We start from the raw sequence: 20,716 nt of genomic DNA, 5'->3' as shown, positions 1-20,716 counted from the left end.
GTGAAGCACCTTCAGGCTTTCAAAGTGGTCATTGGATTTATGGCTCCTGTATGTATGTGTCTCACACGTGTGGTATCCCCATACTCGGTAGAAGTATCAGAATGTATTTTGGGGTGTAATTCCACATATATCCAAGGCTTTTGTGAGCAATATATCATTTAAGTGACAACGTTGTGTAAAAAAAACCCCAAAAAAAACAGTTTTTGTCATTTTCCAAAAATATATATATAAAAACTTAAATGAATAATATATAAAATATATATAACTAATGTCCAAATCAAAAGTGCAAGAAAATAATAAAAGTTCCAATCCAAAAAATGAAGATATCCTAAATCCAATGTGCTCCAAAGAAATAAATGAAAAAAAGGTGCCGTATGAAGAAAACTTCAGTGTATAAACATCATCCGTGATAACCAACAAATACTGCACTCACCAAATATAGTGGACTCTCAGTGATTAAGAGTCAAAAACGCTTGGGGAATATTATATATCCTGCCAATAGGAGTTCCACTGCTCAAAAGAATGCTCCAATAGAAGGATTTAACACACAATTCAATCAGTATAAAAAAAGAAAAAAACTGATAGTGTAATATTGTCAAAAGAATTTAAATCTAAAAATAGATGCATCAATTGCACTCACATCTTAAAACAACAAGAACCGCCTTGGGTCAATTACAAAATGACCATCAAATCATTTTCTGCCAATGAAGATTCCCATAGATCTTCCCATAAAATATATATATATTTTTTTGCTTTGTGTTTTTTTATTTTTATTTATTTTGTTTGATGGTTTGTCAACAAAAAGCAGCAGTACTAGTTTAGGAATTTAATATTTTTTTATTTGATTAATACATGGACTCAATATGCTTAGGGTGTCTACTTTCCAAAAAGGGGTCATTTGGTGGCGTTTGTACTATCCTGGTATTTTAGCACCTCAAGAAATGTGTTAGGCAGTCAAAGTAAAAGCTGTGTAAATTTCAAATTAGCTATACCATAGATTATAGATGCTAAAACTTTCACACAAAGCAATCAATATACACTTATTGTTTTTTTTTTAACCAAAAACATGTAGCAAAATACATTTTGGCTAAAATGTATGACTAACTGAGTTTACTATATATGTTTTTATAGCCGAAAGTATAAAATAGTTTTTCTTCAAAATTTTCAGACTTTTTTTTTTATAGTGCAAAAAATAAAAAGCGCACAGGTGATTAAGTACCACCAAAAGAAAGCTCTATTTGTGTGAAATAAAGGGCATAAATTTTGTTTGGATACAGCATTGCATGACCGCGCAATTACCAGTTGAAATAGTGCAGTGCCAAACAGCAAAAAAAGGCCTGGTCAGGAAGGGGGGTAAATCCTCAGGAGGGCAAGTAGTTAATCTCTTAATTTTCATAACAAACTGTATGCAAAAATATTTAAGTTTGTTTATTATATTCACTGTTTTTTCTATAGCAGGTATATCTACAAGATGTCAGTGCATAGGGTCTTTGAAATTTGTGCCCCCGAAGAAATTTCAAAATATTGAAGTCCTACCACAATCATCATCATGTGATCAGTTAGAAATTATGTAAGTCAATGTAATGATTAAAATAGATAAAGCATTTGTTTACGAGCACTGTAAGGGCCCATTTACACCAGAAACTGCACGTTTACTGTGCATTTTTGCGTGCGCAGTGAAGTGCATTTGACACGTTTTACATGCATTTGCATATATTTGCAGTGCATTTTTCTTAAGTTTGCATTTCCTTTAAGGTCACTTCCATCTTTTTTCTTCTATGGGCTTTTATGTGCATTGCACTATGTTGTGGAGCATTTGCTTGTGTTTCTGTGCATTTTAAGTGCATAATAATGCAGCTTGTTGTACCTTTTTCACTGTATTGCAATATCGTGAACTATACCCATATGATGACCTGGTTTTGGACTGTCTATGCAGTTGGACTGCAGTCAAAAATACATCCCACTACATCTCAATACATCTCAGATTACCCCAATTCCTGCACCTTTATACCCCAATTCCTGTAACATCGCATTTAAGATCACCCCAATTTCTGCACCTTCGCACACCAGATCAGTCACAATTTCTGCACTTTTAGATCCCAAATGTGCCCAATTTCTGCACCTTCAGATCTCAAATAGGTGCAATTTCTGCACCTTCACGCCTAAGATGACCCCAATTCCTACACCTTCACACTTCAGATCACCCCACTTTCTGCACCATCATACCTCATATCAACCCCAAATACTGCATTATTGCACAGCAGATCATCCCAATTCCTGCACCTTCCCACCCCAGATCAGACACAGTTTCTGCACTTTCAGATCTCAAATTAGCCCAACTCCCACACCTTACACCTCTGATCACCCCACTGCCTGCACCATCACACCTCATATTAGGCTCAATTCCTGCACCATTGCAAATAAGATCACCCCAATTCCTATAGCTTCCCACCCCAGATTAGACCATTTCTGCACTTTCAAATCTCAAATGAGCCCAACTTTCACACCTCAAACCTCTGATCACCCCAATTTCTGCACCTTCAGATCTCATATAGGTGCAATTACTGTACCTTCACAGCTCAGATCACCCCTCTATCTACACATCACATGTCATATCAGCCACAATTCCTGCATCATCACACATCAGATCACCCCAACTCCTACACCTTCACACCTCAGATCAGTCCCAATTCCTGCACCTCTAAATTAGTAGTTATTAACAGATAGTTAATTAACAGTCCAAAATGAGAGCAGGCAGCTTAGGGCATCCAACACAACTTCAGGACCGGATCTAGCCTGTCTGATGTGGGGGTGCAGTAAAAAATGTCATGATTTGTTGGTCAGCAAGGCAGAGAATAGGGTCAGCAGTTTTTAGGGCAGTATACAGAGGCCAGCAAGACAGAGGATGGAAGGTCAGAAGGAAAGTGTAGATGGGTAGCAAAGAAGAGAACAGGGGTTGGTAGGGCAGAGAACAGGGTCAAGCAATGTGGAGAACAGGGGTCAGTAGGGCAGAGGACCAGGGGTCAGCAGGGCAGTGCACAGTGGTTAGCAGAGCAGGGTCAGGGGCTGAGAGGGCAGAGGATGGGGTCAGCACAGTAATGAAAAGGCATTAGCAAGGCAGAGGATGGGATCAACAGGGCAGTGTACAGTGGTCAGTAGGGGCATAGGACAGGGGTCAGCAACACAAAGGATGGGGTCAGCAGGGTAGAGGACAGGGGTCAGCAGGGCAGAGGATGGAGTAAACAGGACTTAGGACGGGATCAGCCTGGCATAGGATAGGGTCAGCAGGGCACAGGACAAGGCCAGCAGGGCAGAGGATGGGGTCACTGCTGGCAAGGCACTCACCAGAGCTCCTCCTCCCCACACTGCACACAGCAAAGATGAGATTCTTTTACAAACAGCCTTGATCTGCACATTGTACTTGACTGTAACAGCTGTTCTGTTTTTCTGATCTGAGAAATGCAACAGCCAGCTACACACTGTGCAGATCAAGGTTGTGTTTGTAAAAGAATCTGATCTCAGCTGTTTGCAGTGTTGGAAGAAGCAGCTCCGCTACATGTCCTGTGAAAAGGCAGTCTGAGGATGGGAGAACAAGCTTATCAACCCGGGTATAGCATCCATGGGGGAGGGGGTGGATCCAGCCGTGCTCCACATTGCTTCCTTGTCAGCTAAATGCAGGCAGGAAATGAGGTGGGAAAGAACCAAACGTGCCACCTCCTGTGTAGCCAGCCTCAACCACTGGCCAGGCTTTGTGGAAGTGTACCATCATAAATGCGACTGTGTGCCATGTGCCAGGGGACTCTGACTTGACCCCTCGTCAAGTCAAGGTCCAGATCTCAACCCAGTAAACCACTTGTGGTTGAACTTAGGTTGCATGAGGAACATGAGTTAACAGCCTCTTCTAACAGAAATAGCGTAGTTTGCACAGAGGAAAGGGGAATAATCTGTTTCCAAATGTGCAAATCCTATAGAGACCCATCCACACAGACTTGGTTCTGTAATTGCTGCCAAACAAACATCTACTAAATACTTTTTAGTATTTAATATATTTAAATTTAAATAATTTGCACTGACCTGGTTTTACTCTTACATTAAACATATATATTTCTGCTAATCAGCAATAAATAAGTAAAATTCACTGCAATTGTAATATGAACTCTTTTAAGAGGTGAATCAGAGATACTGTATGCCTCTATATGGTCTATAAAAAAAATCTTAGTGAATGCCTGCTACAGTTAGGTCCATATATATTTGGACACAGTCACACTTTTAGTTTTTTTCAGGTATTTACCAAAACATATTTAACCACTAGCCTACAGGGCACTTATACCCCCCTCCTGCCCAGGCCAATTTCCAGCTATCAGCGCTGTCACACTTTGAATGACAATTGCGCGGTCATGCAATACTGTACCCATATGAAATTTTTATCATTTTTTTGAAACAGATAGAGCTTTCTTTTGGTGGTATTTAATCACCTCTGGGGATTTTTATTTTTTCTTAAACAAACCAAAAACCACTGAGAATTTTAAAAAAAACAAAATGTTTTTTCATTATTTTTGTTATACAATTTTGTAAATAAGTGCTTTTTCTTCTTCATTGATGTGCACTAATGAGGCTGCAGTGATGGGCACTGATAGGCTGCATTGATGGACACTGATAGGTGGCACTGATGGGCACTGATGAGGAGGCACTGGTAGGTTGCACTGATGGGCATTGACAGGCATCACTGATGGGCACTGAAAGGCAGCACTGTTACATGACACTGATATATGGCACTGATAGGCAGCACTGGCTGGCTCTGATAGGCGGCACTGACTGGCACTGTTAGGCGGCACTGAGTGGCGGCACTGACTGGCACAGATGGGCGACATTGAAAGGCAGCTCAGATGGGCACTGATATTTGGCATTGATGTGCACTGGTATGCACTGTTATGTGGCATTGATGTGGCACTGATGGGCACTGGCATGTAGCAGTGATGAGCACTGACTGCTGGCACTGATGGACACTGACAGGTGGCACTTCTGGGGCCACATTGATCATCAGGGCACACTGATCATCAGTGCCCTGATGATCAGTGCACATGTCTCCTCCGCGGAAAGCCGATTACCGGCTCTCCTCACCTCTCGAGCTGTCAGCGTGACAGCTCGAGAGGAGAGAAATGGCGATAACCGGCATTTCCGTGTTTACATGTAATCAGCTGTGATTGGACACAGCTGATCACATGACTGAGCCGACATCATCGGCTCTTTCCGTGATCCGCTGTGTCCGAAGGATCGCCGTGCTGCACGCTCCCTGAGCCGCGCATGTGCGGTGAGAATGGAAGGACGTCATATGACGTCCTATCAGAACGAAAGAACCACCTTGCGCCCATCATTGTACTATATGGCGGGGAGAAGGTGGTTAAGCTATAGTTATATAATGGATATGGGCTGAATGTGCACACTCTCAGGTTTAAATTGAGGGTATGTACATCCAAATTGGAGGAAGGGTTTAGGAATTACAGCTCTAAGAGTAGCCATCCCCCCTTTTTCAAGGGACCAAAAGTAATTGGACAATTGAATATAATCAAATAAAATGTTCATTTTTAATATTTTGTTGAGAATCCTTTACTGGCAATAACTGCTTGAAGTCAGGAACCCATGGACATTATCAAAGACTTTCTGATGCTTTGCCAGGCTCTAACTGCAGCTGTTTTCAGTTCTTTGTTTGTGGGTCTTTCTGCCTTTAATTTTGCCATCAGCAAGTGAAATGCATGCTCAATTGGGTTGAGATCAGGTGATTGACTCGGCCATTGCAGAAGATTCCACTTTTTTTCCTTCAAAAGCTCCTGGGTTGCTTTTGCAGTGTGTTGTGGACCATTATCCATTTGTACTGTGAAGCGCCGTCCAATTAGCTTTGCTGCACTTGGCTGAATCTGGGCTGACAGCATACAGTATCTCTAAACACTGCAGAATTCATCCAGCTGCTTCTGTCACATCATTAATAAACACCAATGACGCAGTGCCACTGGAAGCCATGCATGCCTATGCCATCACACTGCCTCCATGGGCGTATTTGCCGCGAGGCAAACAAGGCACTTGCCTAGGGCGGCACTTTTTAGGGAGGGCGGCACCGCGCCTCGAAAGAAGGGATGTCCGTGATGTCACTACAACAGTAGGCTGCTCTGGGGGTCGGAGCTCTCTGCAGTGGATGGTGGTGAGGAACCAGGGCTGAGCGATGATCCCAGAGGATGGCAGTGTCCAGCGGAGGCAGGGATCTCTGTCACAGACAGGGAAGGGAAATGCGGCTGTGAGGAGGATACATATCGGCAGTACATGGCTCCCCCCCTCGGTCTCCGCCCCTCCACCAGGCCTGGTGAGTGATCTCCATCCTACTGCTGTGTATACCATGTATACTATTGGGGGGGGGTGGAGAGCTGACAGACTGCCAGGTGACTTATTCATACCACTAACTGACACCTCCACACCACTCATACCACTGACACCTTCTCACTGCTCATACCACTAACTGACACCACCTCGCTGCTCATACCACTAACTGACATCTTCTCGCCGCTCATACCACTAACTGACACCTCCACACCACTCATACCACTAACTGACACCTTCTCACTGCTCATACCACTAACTGACACCACCTCGCCGGTCATACCACTAACTGACACCTTCCCGTTGCTCATACCACTAACTGACACCTTATCACCGCTCATATCACTGTCACCTTCTTGCCGCTCATACCACTAACTGACACCTTCTCGTCGCTCATACCACTGATACCTTCTCGCAGCTCATACCACTACCATCCGCCCAGAAAACGTTGGTGCACTAGAGACAGTGGGGGTGCACTGGGGGGGCAATGATTTTTGTGTTGCCTAGGGCAGCACAAAACATAAATACACCACTGACTGCCTCAATACACCACTGACTGCCTCCACCATGTTTTACAGATGGTGTTGTGTGCTTCGGATCATGAGCTGTTCCAAGCCTTCTCCACACTTTTTTCTTCCCGTCATTTTGGTACAGATTCATCTTAGTTTCATCCGTCCAAAGAATGCTTTTCCAGAACTGGTCTGGCTTTTTTAGATGTTTTTTTTGTCCTTCACTTGTCTGGATGTTGTGAATGGGTTTTTCTTTACCATAGAAAGGATCCTGTGATCATCCACCACTGTTGTCTTCCATGGACGTTCATGCCTTTTTATGTTGCTGAGCTCACCAGTGCGTTCCTTTTTCCTCAGAATGTACCAAACTGTTGATTTGGCCACATCTAATGTTGCTGCTAACTCTCTGATGGATTTGTTTAGTTTTTGAAGCCTTACAATGGCCTGTTTCACTTGCATGGACAGCTCCCTTGAACGCATGATGTAAGTTCACAGCAATAGATTCCAAATGCAAATACCACACTTAGAATCAACTCCAGACCTTTTACCTGCTTAATTTACTTTATTTATGGTACTTATATAGCGCTGTCAATTTACGCAGCGCTTTACATCTATATATTTTACATTCACATCACTCCCTAACCCTCAAGGGGCGTACAATCTAAGGTCCCTAACTCACATTCATACATATACATACTAGGGCCAATTTGGAGAGGAATCAATTCACCTACCAGCATGTCTTTGGAGGGAGTGTGGAAGGAAACCGGAGTATCCAGGGGAAACACACGCAAGCACAGGGAGAACATGCAAACTCCATGCAGGAGGTGCCATGGTCGGGAATCTAACCCATGACCCATTTACTGCAAGGCCGACATGCTAACCATTAAGTCACTGTGCAGCTTTTTGAAGAAATAACGAAGGAGTAGCCCACATCTGACCATGAAACAGCTTTTGATTCAATTGTCCAATTACTTTTGGTCCCTTGAAAAAGGGGGGTGGCTACTCTTAAGAGCTGTAATTCCTAAACCCTTCTTCCAATTTGGATGTATAAACCCTCAAATTAAACCAGAGAGTGTGCACTTTCAGCCCATATCCATTATATAACTATAGCTTGAATATGTTTTGATAAATACCTGAAAAATCTAAAATGGTGCTGGTGTCCAAATATATATGGACCTAACTGTATGTACTTGATTTTGTTACACCAAAAAGCTTTCACCTTTATATTTTATGGTAATCTGTACTTAGCATCCCCAATGAATAGGAAGCTTTTTGCTCAATTTGTGTCCATCACATGCAAAGTTGACTAAACAATGAGGCACAGAGCTCCTATCTCTCCATATAATTTCTTTGTTCTATATTTTACTGTAACGATAATAAGTTGCCACATAGATGTGACAATACTAGTCAGTAAAGCTATGCTGACAAATTCTACTACTATACATTAGCGCTGGGAATTATTTTCACAAATAAAAGCAGCTGTATCCGAATGCACTATGAGCAATGGAAACATACGCAGATTATCTCTATATAGCACTACTATTTGTTACCCATTACCAATCAAACACAAAAATTGAAAATATATGTAAATAAACAATAAGATAAATAATTTAGCCTGGGTTCACACTGATGCGGTGCGGCACATTCCTGTGCAAATCGCATGTGATTTTTGTGTGGTTCAATTTGAGCCATACATTTTGTATGGCTCAAATCGTACCACTTCCATGCAATCCGATTCTGCACATCACACTGCATTTTGCAAACAGATTTCTCAATGTGGGCAACTTAAAATACAAACCCGCAGCAGTTTGATGAACAGGATGCGATTATGATGCGGTTCGAAAATTGCACAGAAACCGGTGTGAATTCTACACCACATCAGTGTGAACCAGTGCTAAGTGTGGATTCACACATGTACGGTGCGGATTAAAGGTCTATTTTCACAGTGAATTGACAAAGTAATTGTTCAGTGGTTCATGACCAGTTTAGGTGCGACTCGGGACAGGATTTTTGACACAGCTGCACATTCTGTGAGTAGAGAGCAAACTGTGCTAAAGTCGTGTTCAAACCTGATGACGTGCTATTTAGAAGCATTCCCATAGATGTCAATGAGCCTGTAATTCACTTTGGAACCGGACTGCACTGCTCAGAAATCAGACAGAACTCTTTTTGAATTTCTCTCTATCTCCCCCCCTTTTCCCTGCTTCCCTTTCCCTTTTTTCCTTCTTCCCTTACCCCTTCCCTCAACCCTACATTCCCCATGACTGATCCTACAATTTCAGTTGTGCTCTCAAGACTATTTTGTAGATCTGCTAATGATGAAAGCTTTTTCATTTGAATTGCATAACATTATTGTATTCTGGATCATCCTAGTCTTGTTGGGAATTTTGTACTTATCGTCTTGGAAAAGCAAAAATAATGATTTTACAAAAAAAGCTTTATTCCACACAGAAATGTCAGAGTACCAGCTCCATCTTCTCCTATTGCAAGCAGTTCCGTCTTGCTTCTTCCCAGCTGTACAATTGAATGACTTCTGGGCGTACTGTGCTGGATACCTCACCAGTGTGCCTGAGCGGAGCAGAAAGTGAGGTATCCCACACAGTACACCCGGAAGTGACACAATTGTACACCTGAGAAAAAGCAGGAAGGGACTGCTTGCAATAGGAGTACATGGAACTGGTACCCTGGCATTTCTGATGTAGCAATAAGCGAATTTACCTTAGTGCAAGGCATAGCACTTTTTAATGTGCGAGGGTAATGTGAAGGAGTTTTTTTTAATGTGGAAAGCTTTTAAGGTTTTACACTATGGCAGCCTTCCTTTGTCTCTCCCATGGTATATGGCTTATTGCAATTTAAGATGAAAAGTGACTGGTCCTGGTAGAAAGTGAACGGTGGCAAACCCTGCATAACAACAAGCGCTGTGTGACTTACCTGTTGTGGGTAGTCATATGTAGTTAGTGAGTTCTCTGACTTGTAGGTGGCGGATCACTGGAGAATGATCACAAGGCTACACAACCGAAAAATTCCAAATTTTTCAAGTCTACAACAGAACTCGTTCTGTGGATTAATTTGCTGATCTGATCGCCTCTAATTTACATTATACCCTGACACTTATAAATACAACCACTTTCAAACTTCAACCTTGTAAATTTGAAAAGTGAACTAGATACCTTGATGAATGAATGAGAATCTCTAAAAATGTTTCTTGTGTTCACCTCTGAAAACACAAAATTATTATATTCTGTTTTTTTAAACATTTGTTTTAGAGTAACAGTGGATTCTACCCGCCAATGCATAAACCCCAATGCTAAAGAAGGAAAAGCCATTATTTCTTGCTGGAAAAGGTGAGTATTACATAATACAAAACTTTAAAACAATAAAAGAAAGTTGGTGGTGATAATACCAAAAGCCTTTAGTACTTCAACCCAAATGAAAACATTTAGTTCTCATGCACACTGTTTTTACAGCTGCTGTTTTGGCTTTTGATATTTTTTTTCTACAGCCAGTAAACTCCCCAGCATGTTATCTTGTGTGTCCATGCACACATAGACTGTAATCAATGTTTTCTGGCAGGGACGTTTTTTGGCTGGAAAAAAAAACATGACTAGTGGGTTTCTAGAGGAGTAATGCTAATGCTGAAAAATGCAGTAAAATGCTGCAAACCGGCGTTTTTTTACTCTTTTTGACCCCAACAAAATTTTTTTGGTAAAAGAAAATGCTGAAAAACAAATGTGGAAAAACGGCAAAACGCTGTGCAAAAAAACTCTAAAAAAGAAGCTGAAAAACTCAAGTTTTTAACGTGACTTTACACAGCTAACGTTACCAGCATTATCAAAATGCCCAGTGTGCATGGATGCACCAATACAGAATATAGAAACATGAATTCTCACAAACGTATGTGAGAAAGATCATATGTAACAAGGTGAACAGAATCATGTTGCTTTAAGGTAGTGTGCCACTGGAATGTCAAACAGATTTTTTTTCCATGTTTATCCAGCAATTTGTTGTATTACATTTCATATTACATAAAGGAGCACAAACGTAACTGGTTAAAATGAGCAAAATGACTGGAAATAAAAATAATACCAGGAGGACATAAATGTAACATGCTTGGAAACAGAAGTTTTTCATGTAGAGGTAAAACAGCTTTAGTAATGCAAAACTGATTATTTATAGTAATGCGCATTAACATGTTTTTTAAGTGTGCATTGCCAACATGCACATATGTAAATGGACCCTCTCAGAAAATGTCAATAAAAGTCAGCTGCCTGTATATCTGAAACCATAAATAGGTTTGATACCGAATATAACTTCTGCTAATTATTTTGTCATCATCTGATCACTATGAGATGTCCTGGTTCGTTACTAGTTTTCTTTAGGAAAATGCTCTAAATACAGAATACTAACGTGGATTGTGTCTGTTTTAGGAGTGAAAGCAACACAAAAAAGGTGAAGAAATGTGTACAGAGAAAATTGATGAAGGTCATGAAAAAAAAGAAAAAAGTAAAGAGATAAAGACTATAGCATACACAAAGTACCCACTCATATGACAACATTTTTTTTTTACTTTATTAAGTGCTGGGCTGTGCATTTATAGAACTATTGTAATAACAGTATATGTTTTATAATTTTTTTGCATCCGAAAAGGGAAGGCAAATGCACTAGCTGCCATAAGGCTATAAACTCAACAAATGTGAACTGAAGAATTACAATGTATAAAATTGGACCACAGGTTACCAAAATTATTAATTTAACATGTTTCACCTGCGTTGGAGTAAAGAAGGATCTCAGCCACCTTTGAAAGTTTGCACTCCTCCTATTATGTTGTCACAGAGGTAATTCTCAAAATTTTCATAATGACTGAATACATAACTAAATCTATTAGGGGAAGTAGATCTCATCTTAACAGAAACAGCAAGTGTGCAGACTTGGGAACTAAAATCGGTATTAAAAGTAAACCTTTATTATATTGCAGCTTACTAATTCTTAGATGTGACGACTGCATTAGTTCTATTGTCATCCGACGATTCGGCCAGTAATATGTAAAAAGATATTTTTGCGCTTAGTGAGAAAAAAAATAAAGGTGCAGCAACAAATAGGTGTCAACGCTAAACCCTATATTCTGTGTGTATGTATATATACGTATGTGTGTATATATATATATATATATATACACACACATACATACGCACACACACACGCGTGCTGCCAAAATTAAGTGTAAGAAATCACCTTCGTATAAAACATTAAGATCAATAAATGACTCTGCATACATATATATTAAACATGCAAAAACACTAGTGCAAAGTGCATCAAAAGGTACAGCTTTGAATGTATGATTAGATAAACCAAAGTTCACAAAAGTGCTCAATATAAAGTGCTCAGTCCATGCAAAGCTTGATGGCTCTTGTGAAAAAAAAACACCCAGCAGAAAGATGTGTTTCCCAATAATTCCTCTGCCACAAATGTTCAGCCCCTTACCTGATAAATTGAAGTGCATAAAGAGATCAATATGCACTTGTGTACATACATACAAAGTAAGAGTGCAGAATCATACATGCACAGAGACTCCAAATTCGGGTGCTCCACACCCCTGATGATGCTGACTGGTGGTGAAACATGTTGCCAGTAACATCACCTGCATGCAAAGATTAAACTCTTGGCATTTTTATTATGCGCTCTTGTTTCATCTTACTTTGAGTATCTGTACCCAAACTAAATTTTTAGCATTTTTTGGAGACAAATAGAGCTTTCTTTTGGTGGTATTTAATCACCAGTGAGTTTTTATTGTTTGCTAAACAAACAAAAAAAGACCAAAAAAATTTAAAAAAACCCACTCTTAGTTTCTGGTATAACGTTTTGTGAATAAGTGATTTTTCTCCTTCACTGATGTGCACTAATGGACACTGATGAGGCTGCACCAATATGCGGCACTGATGGGCACTAACAGCAAGCACTGATGGGCAATGTTAGCCACAATGATGGGGTTACACTGATGATCAGGGCACGGATGATCAGTGCCCTGATGATCAGTGTAAATGTCCACTCTGAGAAATGCTGCTTACCTTCTCTCCTCTCCTCACACGCTCTCATCTTGAGGAGAGAACTGCCGATAACCTGCATTTTCTATTTACACTGTGATCAGCTGTGATTGGGCAGCTCTGATTGGCCCTTTACCTAGATCTGTGATCAGCGGTGTTCGAAGGACACAGTGATCACACATGGACCTCGGTGCATGCCTTAGGGGGCGTGGTTCTGGGAAGATGTCCATGGATGCCCTCCCAGAACTAGCCTACCGCGCTGTAGCTGTCTTTTGACTATAGCGCAGTCGGGAACTGGTTAAAAAGTGGTAGAAATATAGTTTTTTTCTCTTGAATAAAATACTCTTTCTAATGCAAGCTAATACTCGGCTATCCTTGCTTGCTGCAGCTTGTCGCTGCATGTTCTTGCTGAGTATGTGATCCTCCTAGGACCCCGAGATCCTTTTCCATCCTTGATTCTCCTAGAGTTTCTCCCCCTAGCGAGTAACATTTTTGCATATGTTTAGCTCCCAAGTGCTCTACTTTACATTTTTCAATATCAAACCTCATCTACTATGTAGCTATCCACCCCTCTGTTTAACTAGGTCCTCTTGTAAAGTTGCTATATCCTGTTGTGATGTTATTGCACTGATTAGCTTTGTATAAGCAAACACTGGGAGTGAACTATTTATTCCAACCTCTATATAACAAGTTAAACAGAAATGGTTCCAGGACAGAGCCCTTGGGTACCACACTCACACTCACTATACCCTTCAGAATATATGCCATTATTAGAGATGAGCGAATCGAACCAGGCGAAGTGGAATTCGATTCGAATTTCAGGAAAAATTCGATTCTCGTCGAATCCGAATATTAGCCTACTTCGGGTGCGCGAATCGGATTTTTCCCGATCAGCCGGCAAAAGTGTCCCTGCAGAGAGCTCCGCTATTTCTGACAGTTCTCCGACAGTTCCTTCACATGTACAGCGGTTGAAACATTGTATCTATTTGTTTCCATTTAGGATACAGATGTTTTTATTCGGAAACAGATACAATGTTTCAACCGCTGTAAATGTGAAAGTCAGAGAACTGTCAGAAATAGAGGAGCTCTGCAGATACACTTAGCAGAGCTCTGCAGATACACTTTTTGCCGGTTTGGAATTCTTCTTATTTTCATCCTACTTCTTCTTCTTCTTCTTCCTCAGAAGAAGAAGAGGATGAGGATGAAGAAGAAGAAGAAGAAGTAGGATGAAAATAAGAAGAATTCCAAGCCGGCAAAAAGTCTATCTGCAGAGCTCCTCTAAGTGTATCTGCAGAATAGAGGAGCTCTGCAGATACACTTTTTGCCGGCTTGGAATTCTTCTTATTTTCATCCTACTTCTTCTTCTTCTTCCTCTTCATCCTCATCCTCTTCTTCTTCTGAGGATGAGGATGAAGAAGAAGAAGTAGGATGAAAATAAGAAGAATTCCAAGCCGGCAAAAAGTGTATCTGCAGAGCTCCGCTAAGTGTATCTGCAGAGCTCCGCTATTTCTGACAGTTCTGTGACATTCCCTCCATACAGCGGTTGAAACATTGTATCTATTTGCCTCCTCCTCCTCCTCCTCATCCTCATCCTCCTCCTCCTCATCCTCCTCATCCTCATCATCCTTCTCATCCTCCTCATCCTTCTCATCCTCCTCATCCTTCTCATCCTCCTCATCCTTCTCATCCTCATCCTTCTCATCCTCCTCATCCTCCTCATCCTTCTCATCCTCATCCTCATCCTCATCCTTCTCATCCTCATCCTTCTCATCCTCATCCTTCTCATCCTCATCCTTCTCATCCTCATCCTTCTCATCCTTCTCATCCTTCTCATCCTTCTCATCCTTCTCATCCTCATCCTCATCCTTCTCATCCTCATCCTCATCCTTCTCATCCTCATCCTCATCCTTCTCATCCTCATCCTTCTCATCCTTCTCCTTCTCATCCTCATCCTTCTCATCCTCATCCTTCTCATCCTCATCCTTCTCATCCTCATCCTCATCCTTCTCATCCTCATCCTTCTCATCCTCATCCTCATCCTTCTCATCCTCATCCTTCTCATCCTTCTCATCCTCATCCTCATCCTTCTCATCCTCATCCTCATCCTTCTCATCCTCATCCTCATCCTTCTCCTTCTCATCCTCATCCTTCTCATCCTCATCCTTCTCATCCTCATCCTTCTCATCCTCATCCTTCTCATCCTCATCCTTCTCATCCTCATCCTTCTCATCCTCATCCTTCTCATCCTCATCCTTCTCATCCTTCTCATCCTTCTCATCCTTCTCATCCATCTCATCCTTCTCATCCTCATCCTTCTCATCCTTCTCCTTCTCCTCCTCATCCTTCTCCTTCTCATCCTCATCCTCATCCTTCTCCTTCTCATCCTCATCCTTCTCCTTCTCATCCTTCTCCTTCTCCTTCTCATCCTCATCCTTCTCCTTCTCATCCTTCTCCTTCTCATCCTCATCCTTCTCATCCTCATCCTCATCCTCATCCTTCTCCTTCTCATCCTCCTCATCCTCATCCTTCTCCTTCTCATCCTCATCCTCCTCATCCTTCTCCTTCTCATCCTTCTCCTTCTCATCCTCCTCATCCTCATCCTTCTCCTTCTCATCCTTCTCATCTCCAAGGGCATTTAAATTAAAGGTACAGTGTTCTGCACTAATTTAAAGGCTCTCTGAAGCCTAGAAACCCTTTTAATAAGTTAAATTCGTAGCGAATTAATTCGCATCGAATCAAATTTCTTCCTCAAATTCGGCGAATCAGCCGAATCGAATTTTTGAATAATTCGCTCATCTCTAGCCATTATTTACTACTTTCTGGATGTACCCCTGCAACCAGCTTTCTATACGTGTACATACAATCTCATCAATGCCAAAAGACAAATGTAATTACTCTGTGATCACTGTTACCTAAATTATCTTTTACTTCTACATCTGTAATCAGCTCTGTGCCGTTTGTAATCAGCAGGCCCAGCAGTGCATTATTCCTAGTTGAGATTTCCACTATTTGACTCAATCTGTCCTCCATTACAGTATATGCCTTAGCTGAATGAGCAGTTCCATTTTCCCAATCAAGAATTGCCAGAATAGTTTATGTCCCCCATGATTTTAGATTTGCCTCCCCGCCATCTTGAACTGTGAAAAGATACTGGTCTCTTCGACATGCCTAACGTTAGGTAGGCTATAGCATAAACCCCAATTAATTGTTTCATCCCTTTGAAGCTCTAGCCACAAAGATTTTACCTCCTTTCTAGCCCCATTAGCAATTTCATCCCTCATATTCACTATCGAATTCCTCTTGACCTACATGCACACCCTTCTTCCTCTTCTGCCTACCCTGTCCCTTCAATACAGAGAGTACCCCTGGACAGTTGCAAGACAGTCATGTAAGCCATCATTTATTCCCATGAAGTCAAAATTCTCCTTGTGTTTTAGCAATTCTAATTCTTTTTTATTGAACAGACTTCTACCATTTGTATACAAACCCTTTCATTTTGTACAAGAGCGAATTATTTTATCCCTGCTCAATCTTAGTTTCCAGTAAGATTGAGTCAGCCTATAAGTACTGGTCTTCACAATTTTTGGTTTCCCTATCAGCTGTTTGGGGTCCCCTTCCCCATCAAACTTTACCCACATCTGCACACTTTGACCCTTGCTCACTGCACAGTACACCTCTCAATCAAAATCTTTCCTCTATCCTAGTTTGAAATTTCCACCAACCTTCTGGCCATCTTCTCCCCAGTAGAGTTGCACCCTCCCCATTTAGATGCAGTCCATCTCTACTGTAGAGCCAATAACCAAAGTCAGCCCAATTCTCCATGAACCCAAACCCTCTTTCATACATCAATCAACCTTGTACAGTGCTGTGAAAAAGTATTTGTCTTCTTCCTATTTTTTTTCTTTTTTGCATATTTGTCACACTTAAATGATTCAGATCATCAAACAAATTTTAAAATTACACAAAGATAACACAAGTAAATACAAAATGCAGTTTTTAAATGATGCTTTCATTTACTGAGGAATAAAGCTGTCCAAACCTGCCTGGCCCTATGTGAAAAAGTAATTACCTTCTAAACCTAGTATCTGGTTGTGCCACCCTTGGCGGCAACATCTGCAATCAAGCGTTTGTGATAACTGACAGTGAGATTTTCACATCGCTGTGGAGGAATTTTGGTCCATTCTTCTTTGCAGAATGTTTTATTTCAGCCACATTAGAGGGTTTTTAAGCATGAACAGCCTGTTTTAGGTCATGCCACAATATCTCAATTGTATTTAAGTCTGGAATGTGACTAGGCTACTACAAAACCTTAAATTTGGGGGGTTTTTTAACCAGAGGTGGACTTGCTGATGTGTTTCTGATCATTGTCCTGCTGCTTAAAACCAAGAACTGCTGGCCGGACATTCTCCTTCAGGATTTTCTGGTAGAGCGCAGAATTCATGGTTTCATTAATTATGGCAAGTCGTCCAGGTCCTGAAGCTTCAAAGCAGCCCCAGACCATCACACTACCACCACCATGTTTGACTGTTGGCATGATGTTCTTTTTATGAAATGCTGTGTTTGTTTTAAGCCAGATGTAATGGAACGCACACCTTTGAAAAATCTCAACTTTTGTCTCATCAGTCCACAGAATATTTGCCCAAAAGTCTTGGGGATAATCAAGATTTTTTTTGGCAAATGTGAGACGAGCCTTTTTGGTTTTCTTGATCAGAAGTGGCTTTCACCTTGGAACTCTCCCATGGATGCCATTTTTGCCCAGTCTCTTTCTTATTGCTGAAGAATGAACACTGACCTTAACTGAGGCAAGTGAGGCCTGCAGTTCTTTAGATGTTGTTCTGTGTTTATTTATGACCTCCTGGATGAGTCGTGATCGTGCTCTTGGAGTAATTTTGGGAAGGTTCACCATTGTTCCAAGTTTTCTCCATTTGTGGATAATGGCTCTCATTATGGTTCGTTGGAGTCTCAAAGCATTTAGAAATGGCTTTGTAACCACTTCCAGACTGATGCATGCCAGTTACTTTGTTTCTCATCTGTTCTTGAACTTCTTTACTTCGCTGCATCAGTGCTCCGAACACGGTGTTGCTTTTTGAGATCTTTTAGCATGCTTCACTTTATCAGACAGCTTCTATTTAATTGATTTCTTGATTTAACAGGTTTGGCAGTAATCAGGCCCAAGTGTGGCAAGTGAAATTTAAGCTTTCTAAAAAATTTGGTTAATCACAACTTATTCATGGTTTAGCAAGGTGGTAGATGGGGGCAATTACTTTTTCAGATAGGGAAATGAAGGTTTGGAAAGCTTTTACCCTTAATAAATTATATCATTCAAATTCTGCATTTTTTATTTTCCTCTGGTTGTCTTTGTGTAATATTAAAATTTGTTTAATGATCTGAATCATTTAAGTGTGCCAAATATGTAAACATAGAAAAAAATCAGGAAGGGGGCAAATACTTTTTCACAGCTCTGTATTAAGCTCTCAAAGCTCTTGCTGCCTTTCTAGTGTGGCACAGGCAGTATTTCTGAAAATACTACATTGGAGGTCCTTCTCTTTAATATAGTACCTAAGCACCTGAAATATTTTTTTAAGGGCACCATCTTCCTCGAACTTTGCCATTTGTACCAATGTGGATCATGACAACTCTACCTTATAATCTAACCATTTGATCCACAATGTGCCATTCCTGTGTGACCGGTAAACAACATACAGTCTATCCTTACTAGGGCCCCTGCCCTAATCCCTACAGGAGTAGTTGTTCCACTGGCAGCTAGGTGAGGCATACTGCTCCAGCAATGCCACTCCGGAGCGGATATCCCCAAAATCATGCAAAAGAGCATATTTATTAAGCTGTATCAACTCAGGACTAGACTCTCTAACACTTCTCACTCTACCCTGTCTAACTGTAACTCAACTACCTACCTCAGGTGCCTTCATGTCCACATTACACAGTTACATAGTTAAGGTTGAAAGCAAAGGCACTGGTCCATCCAGTTCAGTGTGTGCGTGTGTGTGTATACATGTTTGTGTTTATGTCATTATCAACACCCTACTCTATACTGGCCCCAGATAGCACCTGACAGGTATGTCCACATTACCATCCAGGTTGTTGATGGTTCACAGTGTTGCCAGTTGATTCTTTAGATCCAAGATCTAAGCTTCCAAACAAACAACTTGCTCACATTTTGCACAGCAGTATTTGTTGTCGAACAGTGCTCAGGGACCGTATACATTGAGCAAGATGTGCACTGGGTCGCATCACCACTTCTGTAGATCATGTTACCCACTAACATAATGAGGATAAATCAAAAGTTTTGTTTTTATTTTTAATTTACCTATTTTATGCTTGGCACTATTTGTTTGTCTTCAGTACTCACAGCTCCCTCAGTGCTCCTCAGTACTTACAGTGATCTCAGTACCTTCAGTACCACTCAGTATTTATAGTGCCATCAGTGCTCATACTTTTTGTTTGGTCTACAAAAATGGCAACTTTAAGATTTTAGCCATCATCTAAATACCTCCCATTAAGTAAATAGAAATTTAGTGTAAGCATTTCTAGCAGAGATTATCATTTTCCTATACTATACTCTAGGTTGTGTTATTATTTAATGAAGGGCCACTTGTCATAGAGATTGAATGACAGCTATGACTATGTAAAGGTTATTGTCCTAGCTGATACTTCCTTATTTGATGTTTACCGGAGAGGTACAGTAACCCAACTTTGCAAAGACAATTATAAATGTGTAATTCTCTCAGTAAAACGTGCGGTCATTTATTTACCATGGCCCTAACCGCTTTAGGAAAGACAAATTAGGAAACAGATACTCAAACATTGCCAGATCTAATAATAGACTTCAAATCCCACTGTGGTACAACAGATGTAATGAGAATTTTCACTGAATTTTCACTGAAAACACAAATGTCTATAAATCTATAAGCATACATGCTGTCGCCATACATTAACAAAAAAAATGAAAATTACTGCACTAAATGCCAATGCATGCACAAAGTTTGACTATTATAATTAACATTATTTTTAGCAAATAATTTTGAAGAAAAAAAAAAAAGTACATCTAAAGCATTTTCAGCATCCACAACTGAACTAAAGGCAAATGTATTTTTTCAGTATGGATAGGGTAAGGGAGGGTCATAACACATCAGTTTTTTTTTCTCTCTGTCCCATTGGGAAGAAATCCCTTGACTTGCTGTCCCATAGCCAAAACGGAGGGTGAGAGGAAATTGCTGCAGATTAAGGGAATCCCACGGGGACCCCCTAGGTCACCAGAACTAATGTTCCCATTGGAAGATTTCCCCTCTATTACTTTTCTAAAGATAACCCAAAATGTGGGATTTTCTTTTACTTTCACTGTCAATGATAGTGGTGAACAGGAAAATAGAGAGGGTGAATCTCCCTAATGGGGGAACAGACAGCAATACATACTGACAAGGGTTTTAATCCCTCTCCACTCTATCCAAAAAAAAAAAAGTTTTGCCTTTAGTTGTACTTTAAATCCTCTTTAAAATGAGATATCTTTAACATGACCAGTCTTTCAAGAACCCATGTTGATTATCTGTTTGATTCTTCTGTAGAGTAGCTTCAGATGATACACAAAACTCAACACAAAATTGTTTCTTGGTTTACAGCTCTTTAACCACTTGCTGACCGCATAATCTAGTTATACAGTGGCAGAGTGGCTCTTGAGTCGGATCACGTACCTAGACACATCGGCACCCACTGATCATTCAGTAGAAAGACAGAACAGAGCTCTGCCTATGTTCACAAGGAAGAGCTCTGTCTTGTCAG

General features: G+C 40.8%; 2 protein-coding genes across 5 annotated transcripts in view; one reads left to right on the top strand and one right to left on the bottom strand.

Moving 5' to 3' along the window:
- The window catches only part of LOC149460149 (C-X-C motif chemokine 11-1-like), a 28,678-nt gene extending 16,997 nt beyond the window's left edge, over window positions 1–11,681 (top strand). The window contains exons 2-4 of the mRNA XM_089680064.1: window positions 1,456–1,570; window positions 10,145–10,222; window positions 11,306–11,681. Of these exons, the coding sequence (XP_089536190.1) occupies window positions 1,456–1,570; window positions 10,145–10,222; window positions 11,306–11,393 (281 nt within the window). The 3' untranslated portion in view covers window positions 11,394–11,681. The remainder of the gene's footprint in view (window positions 1–1,455; window positions 1,571–10,144; window positions 10,223–11,305) is intronic.
- Window positions 1–20,716, bottom strand: part of RASSF4 (Ras association domain family member 4) — a 418,821-nt gene that overhangs the window by 340,002 nt on the left and 58,103 nt on the right. The gene's annotated exons all lie outside the window — the stretch shown is intronic.

This window comes from Staurois parvus, unplaced genomic scaffold (genome assembly GCF_062004578.1).
Source record: "Staurois parvus isolate SC_StPar_1 unplaced genomic scaffold, SC_StPar_1.0 ptg000234l, whole genome shotgun sequence".
Classification (NCBI taxonomy): domain Eukaryota; kingdom Metazoa; phylum Chordata; class Amphibia; order Anura; family Ranidae; genus Staurois; species Staurois parvus.
The sequence above is the reverse complement of the archived record's forward strand: the minus strand, read 5'-3'. Positions and strand labels throughout refer to the sequence as shown.